General features: G+C 32.1%; 1 protein-coding gene across 1 annotated transcript; it reads right to left on the reverse strand.

Moving 5' to 3' along the window:
- Window positions 1-505: 505 nt before the first annotated feature.
- On the reverse strand, window positions 506-11626 carry LOC137922028 (venom serine carboxypeptidase-like). Its single transcript, XM_068764865.1, has 8 exons — window positions 11508-11626; window positions 7239-7564; window positions 6255-6367; window positions 5830-6009; window positions 4335-4502; window positions 3031-3290; window positions 2068-2199; window positions 506-963 (listed from the first exon to the last, which is right to left on the reverse strand). The coding sequence occupies exons 1-8, from the start codon at window positions 11579-11581 to the stop codon at window positions 618-620; spliced, it is 1599 nt and encodes a 532-aa protein (XP_068620966.1). The 5' UTR covers window positions 11582-11626; the 3' UTR covers window positions 506-617.
- Between the last annotated feature and the right edge of the window lie 280 nt (window positions 11627-11906).

The raw sequence follows: 11906 nt of genomic DNA on the forward strand, positions 1-11906 counted from the left end.
GAGTTTTATTTGGTAGCATATAGATGTACAGTTGGACTGAAGTAAAAGAAAATTTGGACACCACTATTGAACTCTAATAGGTTATCACAAAAGATTAAGTTTTTATTTTTTAATTATTAATAACACAGTTACCAAGAGACTATTTAATCAAAAACAATGTGATTGATAAAGAATTAAAATTTTAAGAGGGTGAATATATAGTACATTTGTCAAAGCAAAAAGCTTTAAAGTTTTTACTCATAATTACATTCTGTATAAAATGATAAGTCTGACTCTTTATTAGAATACAATAGGCCAATAACTTCTGGCAGTATAGTCTGAATGGATAGAAAAAAAAACAATAATTTTCTTAATACATTGTTATTACGTTATTTAGTATGACTGAAACAATTGGTTTTTGGATAGAGTGTACCATATATTTATTGACAGCAAATGAACTATACATTAACCTGTTTAATCCTTTTACACCGATAACCAATCATCCTGTAAAAAGTTTTAATAGTTTTTTGTAAATGGACGGTGATCAATTTCAGTAATATTTAACTACCTACCTTTCTTCACAACCGATTACATTAAAACGCTAGTTTTTTAGAACTTATTACATTCGTTATAACACATTATGACATAGATAATATACCATCTGAAAGCGGAGCATAGAAGTAATCGTCGTTTCTTCTTTTCCATCGCACTGCGAACACAACCAACAGAACAATGCCCAGAACTAACACAACGTTGAAACTGATACTTATTATCATACCAGTTTTAAAATCTGAACCACTATATGGTATACTGTAGTCCGGTGTATCTTCTGGTTTTATTTGATAGTTCGGCGACATTGGCATATCTAAACCTCTGATAAAGTATGAGACCAGTTGCTTGACTTGACCGGGTTTGTCGATAGGTGCAAGGTGACCGGCTCCTCGAATCAGAACTTCGGTAAATCTACCACCGGTTTTAACGTATCTGTTAAAAAAAAAAGTTTACATTAAAAGAAGTGAATGGTTCACTAGTCGGAAGATCCCTCACTAAGTGGGTTGACAACATAGTTAAAGTTGCGGGAAGTCGTTAGGTGCAGGTACAGCAAAACTGATCATCCTTGCAAACTTCGGGAAAAACCTATGCTTTGCAGTAGGAATCTATTATCTGACATGATAATGAATTATAAGTCTTCTGGTTATGATTTTGATTAAAGCTATAGTTAACTTAAACTAACAACAGCTTAAGTTACATCCTCATTTAAGATCAGAGACATCCACTGCAAGTCATAGGCCTCCCCTAAAGATATCTACAAGGGCATATGCCATAATCCTCACACAGTGTGGTGTTATGGTACACAGAGGAAGCTGCTGCCGAATCCATAGAAACCTATTTGTAAGCAGTGGCAATCCTATATAGGTAATGCACAGTTTGAACTATATACAATTATATCACAGGAATTGAACCCGCAACCTATGATCACAACTCTTAGTCCTCTATCACGGGGCTACCCCTGCTAACATCAACTTAACTCCATGATGCTTAAACTATTGAAGGTGTAACTTATTGTGTTATTTAGGTCAGCTTAACTTGACTGATTAACTGTGACACTTGGACACCAGCAGTGTTAGTATTAATATTGTATGCCAACCACATAAATAATAATCTGTGCTTGACACTTATTTTAAATTTTTGGCAAACAGGACGATTTCCTTAAATGAGTTCATTTAATTGGGTATTTCACAGGCATGGATATAACAGCAGTGGTTATTTTGAAAAAGAATATGACTAATGATTTATACTATTACTTATATGCACTCTACTCTGGACAATAAGTCTTTCAATACCGTTGTCTTTTTGTATATAACTTTTCTTTGTTGTAAGCGATAAAACATTCTGTTGGATAAAAAGACCATTGAGAAGCGACAAACATCTAGTGTCTCCAGACGGATCTCACAAGTCCGTCTGTACAACTTGTGCCTTAAGCCCTTGCCGGTCCTGAACCTAAAGGCCCCAGCAGCTGCCCTTTGCTTTGCCAATTGCCGCTGGACTATATCGGTTACTTATCCCCTAATTCCTTGTCTTACTTACCCAGCATCGCTTTCATTATACCACCAGGGAATCCGCGGCGCTTTGAGGAAGTCATCCCGGCCGTTCCAACGCCATTGCTGTCGCCTCCACTCAGCCGCCGACACGCATGGAGTCGTCAGGTCTAGCTGACCGCTGTAGAAAGAAATTTAAACGTTATTTTAAATTCTCGCATAGTGCTACCGAAACCCCTGTACCGCGTCTATGGAAATGCCGCGATGGCACCGAGGAGAAAGAGCATAAGCGCTGACGCAAATGCTGACAACGGAGTGAAGGAAAAGAGCGGTAGATATTCCCCCGTCTCGTCAGGAGCAAATTGGATAGGTACAGCGATTTCGGTGGGGCACTTTAACACATTGATTCTTAAGTCTATATATGTATAATTCAGTTAACTTATTTATTAGTAATTTTATAGTAATAAGAGATACTTGTTTTGCTATGTTAAATTTTGTGGGAAATAAATGAAAGGAAGTGTTAGTTTTAGTTTTATTAGTTCTACTGGTTATTTAATTAAAATAAATCAAGACGTTTTTGCTATTAAAATATTTTTTTAAAGTGTGTTATTACATGCATTTTATTACAACATTACTAAAAATGCCAAATATTTTCATAATGTTTTTACTATTACAATATATTACTTTTTTATTTAATGTTTATTTTATTTTTATGGAAATAAAACGAATTATTTTTTTTTTTAAATTTAAACGTGATTATTTACAACAATTTTTTTATCTTATGGTACAGTATGCTTGCCTATAGCTTACGTAAAACACATTTGTAAGATCTTTAAATGTAAATGTTCCGTTTCATTAGATTATAAATAATGTATACTGTACATTTAAAAACTTTTTTTTAATATTTCATCCTTTCATATTATGAAAGTGCTTAATCATTTTGGATTTTTAAAAAATCAGTAATATATTTATTTAATTGCATCAAATCTCGTACGAAAATATTAAATCTTACCAATATATGAGCACCTCGTAATTTTCTAGCACCGTATCCATAATCGGCGTCATTTTTGTTAGAAAATCGGGTATCATGTGTATATGCACACTGACATTCGAGGATGTATACTGTATAGTGCCCACATGTAAAGCCTCCTTTATATTCTCCAATTTAATGTAGTCCATGAAACCCCACAGATCTCCGTAATTTGTTAAGACATTGTATAATTGCGTCTGTGACGCCATGTCTTGCAACCTATCCAGGAATTTATCACGAAGCTGTGAAATTTTGATAAAAATCATTAATATATAATATAAAGATGCATAAATCCAAATAAATGCTTAAGAATATTCTACACAAAACATTATTTTTTGTGGTTGTTTATAGGTGTAAATGTTTAGTTTAATTTGTCGGCAAAAATCTTGAAAGCTTCTTTCTAATCGACTGATATATTTCAGACAACATGACTGGCTGACACATATGAAGCCGTCCAGTCCTACTGACCGCTGCGGAATGAAGTTTAAAAGTAATTCTAAAAAAATTTCTCATAGTGCTACCGAAGTTGCTATACCGCGCGTTCAGAAAGTGCGGTGAGGTGGGAGCCGAGGAGAAAGAGCAAGAGCACCGTCGCCGCAACCGTACACGACAGGCAACAATCTTAAAAGCCTTTTCCCAATCCCGTATTTTATACATAATTTATTTCAAAGTGAACACTGAAATATGTTATGATTTATTTTTCTTTACGTGTGTGATAATTTCATATATATATATATATATATATATATATATATATATATATATACACATATATATATATATATATATATAATTATCAGACTAAGTGCATAAAATTTTAATAAAATTACATGACGTTAACACTATAAATTAAGATATGTTCATTATATCTATGTCTACGCTTCATAAAATTATTAATTTAAGTCTGGTGGACAACTGTGCATGGTATTACAATACACTTCTATGTAATCTCTCTTAATAACATTGTAATTAAAAATTAAATAAATCTATTAAAACTTGTAAAAAAACTTATATTGTGAAGGATTTAAAAAGTGATGATAAATATTGAAAATGTGTTAAAGTTACTGTGACCACAAAACAAACCCAATTTTTTCTTGGACTCTTCTCAGATCAGGGCATGTATGAAACCATCGTAGTTTAAGATGAATTTTTCATTATATAGAAGTTTATTTTTATTCTAGTTTCTATGTTTCTATGAGCTCTTCAAGCATACTTGTCATGATGTACACAAGTGTTCACTGTAAATCATGCTATGTGGATAATTATATAAATTAAATTAAACCTACCACAACTGCAGCACTCGAATTGCCCTCTTTAACAGCTTTGATGTACTCCATCTCGAATGGTTTCATAGCTATCACACCCTGGGCATCAATCAGACCCCAATTATAGAACGCTGATGTTGTATTCATAACACCTTCTCTGTCCAATACAGGGTTACCCATGATTAAACCCTGAAACATTTTTTTAACACTGATACAGTTATCCCACCATCAAATAATATTTTTTGATTGTGGCAACATTATTGTTTTAATTATATAACATTGGGACTGCTCATAAAGTGAACAAAATATTGTTGTAACATGGGATTAAAATGTAAAACATGTGACATGTAAAAATCTAATTACATTGGTAATAAAATTAGAAGGTTGCATTTGTGTCGATGTTAATTTATATGTAATTAGTAATAAATATGTACATATATGTATGTATACATATACATAAATAAACTCTATATATGATTATTTTTATTGTCAGCTGAAATAACTAATGAAATTGAATGTTTTAGTAATCATGAGGTGAAATACAGTCGACTTTACTAATTAGATAATTTACTAATCTGTAAATATATAAAAAAAATTGTATGTAATTACATTTTTTAGATATTTATAATATTTAGCATATTTAAACCTTGCCCACTTATTATTCCTGCACCATTTCAAGTTAACTGGTAGAGAATACCTATAAGCCATTGAGTAACATTAATAAAAATGATATTAATATGGATCTATTGTAAGATATAAGTTATTTATGTACTGAAATATATTGTATGAGTGCGACCACAATTTAACGGAAAATATTTACGTTAAAAATGTGACAAAATATTGTTAATAATGGATACATTGTTCATTGGGATAGCATAAAGCTCAGTTGAAAAGAAATAAAACTGGTACAGGTCAAGTAAGCAATCAAATAGACAGGAGGTAGAGAAATTAAAATTAAAAATTGAATAAAAACGAACTAGGGACAAATATTAAAAAACTCAGAATAATATAATGTAAAAATAACAAAAACTGAAAACTGTGATAATGTATAATAAATAAGCATATTAAATAAGAATATAAATTAAACGTAAAGTGAATAAATGTGATAATAGCCCAGATCTTTGATATTTAAGGAAGTGAGACAATGAATGAATGGAAATTAGTATGAGAAGGAATGATAGAAATTTGTAGAATGAAAGAAGAGGAAAGATAGACCATACGATTAATCATAGAAGAGTACAGGAATAAGAGAAAGGTATTTGAAAATGATTATTAAAGAATGTCAAACCTTGTCCTACAACAATATACCTGAAAAATGCCCAGTTGGAGTGTGTATAGCACATTATTTATTTATTTGTTATATATTATTTATTTAACTAAGGTACAATGAGCGGGTATGCGGCGCGGGTAGATCTCCCACTTGATGGACTGACGACAAAGTTATGGTCGCAGGAAATCGTTGGATGCGGGCAGGGCAAGACCAGACTATTTATTTATGTACACTAACAATGTTTACCTTTAAACTGAAAGAAGGTTTCGCACGGTCGCCTTTTGCCTTTTCCTCAAGCGTCTTGTGTGCGAAGGCTGGCACGTATCGGCCGGCGTATGACTCGCCAGCTAAGTACAGCGGCGCGGTTTGCAGTTCCGGGAACAGTCTGACAAACTGCTCCACCGCGGTGTATAACTGGTTGGAATACTGAAAATTTAATTTTTATATTATAAATCCAAATTTTAAATGTATCGTGATAAGAAGTACTGTTTAATTCTCTAACTGTTTAATTTTGTTTAATGACGTTGGTGAAGCTGTCTGAAAATGCTGGTTTATATTGAAAATCTTTATTGGTCCTTCTCCAGGGGAGATCTATGTCCAGCAGTGGGCATCCTGCATCTAAAATATTGACGATAACAGACATTTAAACTAAATGGTATTAGTGACATTACCATCGTCATATTGCTGGTGAAACCGTCGACACTGTTCGTGAAACTAAAACCAGCGCCGACCGGATTGTCTATGAACACCATAGAGAATTCATTACACCACGACGACTCGCGAACTGAAAGTGAATGAACTGATTAAAAGAGTAAAACATTCGCTTATTACACCAAAATATTTGTCGAGTCTGCTGCTGGTGATGACTTATTGAACTGGGACGTGAACGTTTACGATAGGCTTTATATGTGGAACAAAGTCATTTAGAGAGAAATGGAGTAGGCTATGCTCAGAAAGATATGTGGAGACAGAAATGAAGATAAAGAAGAACAAAGGTCACGGACTTAGCTCGAAGAATTACTCGTTAGAAGTGGGCGGGGTAAATGCAACTGTGGAGGTGCCACTCGAGTGGTGGCCATGAGCCGGAAGACTCGGGAAGTCGTTGGTTGCGTGCAGCGCAAAAGCGTTCATTGTGGACAATCCTTGGAGGAGGCCCATGTCTTGCAGTGGGCGTCTATTGAGTGACATGATGAAAACTTTCTGTGTTTCGCGTGAATTTGTATTTTAAGAGCATCTGGCAATATTACGTATAATTTTTAAATTCTTTAAAATTTCGATTTACCTTTTATACCATGTTTAAACTATTGACAGGCATTTTTACGTCGTAAATAATATAACAATGATGAGCCTAAAACACTTTTTTTAAATTAGCAAAACTTGAGAAATCCTTCTAGAATCTCGGGCAGTTACGTACTACAATTTTAAGAAATTTATTGATTTCTTTGGTTTCAGTTATCAATAAAAAAAAAAATTCAATCATGGTAACGATGTCGACTTATAAACGGAATAAATGTAAAAGGAACATTAATCCTTTTCAGCGCTTTAAATCGGACCAATTAGAACTCCTTGACAGAAATGATGGGCATAGTAATATTTACAACCTATTGCAAATTAATCAAACTAATTAAAGTGAAAAAATATTAGTTTTTACTAACTTTTGAGACCCAGATCCTTTTTGTATTCGAAGGGTCCAATTTCGTCGAACAGGCCGGCAAGGCTACTCGCCCCCGGACCTCCTTGAAGCCATATTATCCAGGGTGTTTTGTCCACCGGTTTGTTCGGAACCGGAAAGTACCAGAAGAAAAGGTTAGAACCGAATTCCTTATTTACTGTAAGAAAACCAGAGTAACTGGTCACGTTGAGAAAGAGAAGAGGATCTACACTGGCTAGTTTTCTTGCTTCCTCTGTTTTATTCTCTTCTATGAGAGGTGTCAGAATTAGCGCTGGTGTTACGGCGTGCGTAAATTTGAAACCGGTTAAGCTGAAACATAAAAATAAATAAATTTTTACCGACTTTGTTACTTTACTTATCTTTTCATAGCGTGACATTTATTGAAGTCATGTTATAAAATAGATAAGTAAAGTAAGTAAGGATTCATCTTTACGAAATAATAGTTATTAACGCTCTAACCCTTAAAATCAGTTTATAAATTGTCTCTCAGAAATCAGTCATGTATTTCATCTAATTTTATATAGTTGTCATTGCCACTAGTTTAATGCATATGGCACGGTCTTTCTATCTATGACAGTTACTCTCATTTTATGTGTTGTTTATTTAGATATGTATATTTATGAACACTTTATTGAATGTGGTAAAGAAGAACATAGCCAGGCGGATTGACAAGTTGAAATAGCAGTGGACAGGTCACGTAGCGCGCAGAACAGATGCTCTGCGCAGCTTTAAGGTTCAAGTTGAGAGATGACCTTGTTAAAGTCGTTGAATGCAGTCTTACGTATGTACTAAATGATGGGTGGTCAAGTCGGAATTTTCATTTATAATTTTACTTTTGCCAATACAATAAAAGTTAAAAGATTTTGATATTATCTACGTCATATTTTGATTTGAAACAAAATTTTAAAATACCGGTAATTGAAAAGTCCGTCCGCTAATCAATCATCTTAGTTCTAGAATATTCTAAAGCTCAAATTCTATGTATAGCTTATTCTATACGAAGTTCCGAGAATGGTGTATAGCGGAGGATACAACTTCTTTGACGACTATTTGTCGAATTATTTCTATATTCGAAACAACGTGTTATATGAAACATTTTAATTCACTTTAAAATACGTGAATTGCAAACACATATTTAAGCAAAATATAAAGAATTATGTAGAGAAGTAAATCATTTATACTTAATTTTTATTGTATTATACATATTTATAAATGATAAAAAATTCTTTTATGCATATTTTTTAAATACATTATCAATAGCGGCTCGCGAAAATTTCAAATTTTAAAAGATATTTCGAATTATCAAGGAACTTCGCCACTCTTGGTGTAATGGTGCAATGGCGTCGACGTGAATGGTGACTTATAAAGGGAAGTTGTGTAGAATTTAAAAATCTACACAACTCTTTATATAAACTATCACTTTTGCATATTCGTCAAGTTAAAAGACATACCGTAGTATCCTACTTAAAGGGCCTCTACCTATATGACCTATTACTAAGAAAAGTGAAACTAGTAAGGCCTGTTTGTGCAATTTGTAAATAATACTACTACAGATAGTCGTGTTATTAGATTTAAGTGTGTCTATGAGTTTGACAAATCTTATATGACAGTGCTTTGGCCAATGAACTTTTTTATGCAATTATAAAGGTAACTGAATAATAGCATATACGGGATGAATATTTAAAGCGGTGAATGTATAGTTCATTTGCTGTCAATTAATGTATGGTACACCATATCAAAAAATCATGGGTTTCAGGAATAATAATTTGCGTATTGATAATATAGTATGAAAAGCGTTTTAAAAATTCGTAATAACTACATATCAAAATTATTAAATCTGTCTTTACAGATTTTGTACGATCAAAAGTTATTGGCCTGACGTATTCCAATAGAAAAAAAAAACGTAATATACTTAAGAGTGATCAATTTTTACAGGATGGTTAAGAATAGCTGGGAAAGCTTTAAAACACTCTTCTATTTGTATTATTGATATAAATTTAAAGTTTACAAAACTCGTAAAAGACACGAGGTTGCGTTTGGAAATCTCATAGTCCTGTATTTTAAGGAAGCCATGAAAATATAGCTCAATTTGATTCTCGATTCTGTCAAATTAGGATCCTATTGTATTTTTCTCATCACGTATATCAGTTCTCTATAAATAATGTTAAGTGAATATTAATATGAATAAATTCATATTGTCTTGATTTGGGCAATAACATGACGAAAAATTTAATTACTGGAATAAATAGGTACAATCTCATGAATCAGCGCAATAGTTGCAAAAGTCTAGTAACTTTCTAATTAATTACGTAATACTGTACCACTACCATATCTCGTTGGGTTTTACCCTTTCGACGCGAATTCTAGACAAAATAGGTCGAGACAAAAATAGGATGTATATCCTTCTAAATAAATCACTTTGTCTGTACTATATATATGTAGCTAATTTTGGAATTAAAAAGGTTAGATTACAATAAAAAATACAGATTAATATAATTTAGCTTCGAACAATTTTTCATTTGTTTTTATTTCAGTAAAAAAGACTGAATCTAATAAAGAAATTGGAATAGTTTTATCGTTTTACTTAAAAAAAAAAGAAAAAATGCAACGTAGGTCTCAAAAATATGTCTCGAATTTTCATATAAGATACGAAGGAACTTTTCCTCCAATCGATTTAGTATCATCGCAAAATTTATATATATATATATATATATATATATATATATATATATATATATATATATGATTACTGAAGTGTGTGTTATTTTATAATTTAAAGGGCGAGTGGTTATCAATAACAGATAACGAGAGCCAAAGGGCGTTGTTCGTTCGGAGAGAGCTAACTACAGTCTTAATAGCAACCGCTTTTAGGTATACATATGTATATATATTTAAAAAGGTATGATTATTACATATGTATGGTATCGTGTTAGTTTATAAATATAATATCAGATCCAACTGTGATTCGGCCTCTCGGACAACCTCTATTTGAAATTCTGAACACGTAAGTGACCCGAAACCTGTCTCCTCTTTAAGACCATTGCGCTTGGTCAGTCTGTTAAATGTTGCACAAGCGACTTAAGAAATGCCTTCAAATCATTTAAATTGTCAAATCACGGCAAGTTACAGTTCCCGATGCCTTCAAGTATAGTAAGAAAAAAAATTAAGCTGATCCCCGACCTCCTAAATAAACGCCAATAAGCCTAGCATTTTGCCACTAAAAAATCTGGGGGAGCAAATCTGCGCAAACGCCTATTGGTGCAGTCCGAAACGACGATGACGTAGTAGGAATAATATTTCAGGAAATTGCGCAATGTTTTCTAGCCTATGTTCACTTTTTTATTTTTACGTCCCCACTGTAAAAGCTACTGCAAGAAATTTTAACGGCGTATTTAGAATTGTGACGTAATTCAAATGAGTTTTTTATCGCGAGAGTTAATTGCTTTGTAATATCAACAGTCAATAATCGGATATCAATAATCTCTCTTACTCGTAGAATATAGGGAATCCATTAGGTTTCCTATCGGATGCCATATTACAGACGGGTCGTATAATATATCTATTTTAAATCTTTATATAAAATGCTAATGTTTGATATTAAGAATAAAATCTTTTTCCTTGAAAAAGGACACAAAGATGCCATGAGGAATTTAAGATATTATTTATGTTTTGGTACTAAGTATTGACAATAATAATTAAACCACATTATAGAGAACATTCTTAGCCAACTTATGTATTATTCTATATTTTCCTTATGGAAATATGAAACAATATAATTATCTTTTATGTAAGTCTGTACTATGAAACAAAAATGGGTGTAGAATACTACGAAATGAATATAGTTTTCTTTCCTAATACATAAAATTGATACAATTATCCCAATTAAAAATAATTCAACGCGCCCTTAACAATTACACAATAGATTGCAATACGCAGCTAAGTGTTTTTAGTATATAATAATATCCTTTTACTGTAGTTCTTCAAACGATAAAAATTATTAAAGGCTTCAAAAGAGCGAAATATTATATTAACATCTATAGTATAACTATTAACAAAAATATATTTCTTGTTTATAACATAAAATAAATACAATACTCTAAGAACAAACTGAAGGAATAAACCAAATATTGAAACGGTAACCATATTTTCAAAATACTTGGGTATAAAACGCAACGTAAACAAATTCACACATATTTAAAACTGCAAACTAACGTCACTGCTAATAAATTATTTTAAATAAACAATTACTCACCTTAACATTAAGGAAATAGTCAATAAAATTTCCATTTTTGTTAATTGGAAATGATTAACATAGTTCTTAAACATAAATAATAATGTTTTATTTACATACACGCATGTATTACAGACTAACTAAACTGTGAATGTTGACCAGTATCGTGTTTGAAATCGTACCAAATACTTAAATTGACATTTACTATTTGGTGAGTAAGCTACCATTTTAACATGCGAAGTAATAGACTCTAACGAATCATTTTATTATTTAGTAATTATATTATATAATATTTTTATCAATATTTTATACCAATGAATTTTATATGGGTTTTAAAAAAGGTAAAGAAGTTTTCTACTAAAGTAACTAACAGGACGCTGTTTTCAACTTGCAACATTATGATTTGACTCACCGAGAGAA

This window comes from Battus philenor, unplaced genomic scaffold, assembly GCF_028537555.1.
Source record: "Battus philenor isolate CCGP_79_NKW_IND1 unplaced genomic scaffold, ilBatPhil1.0.hap1 SCAF_2, whole genome shotgun sequence".
Lineage (NCBI taxonomy): Eukaryota > Metazoa > Arthropoda > Insecta > Lepidoptera > Papilionidae > Battus > Battus philenor.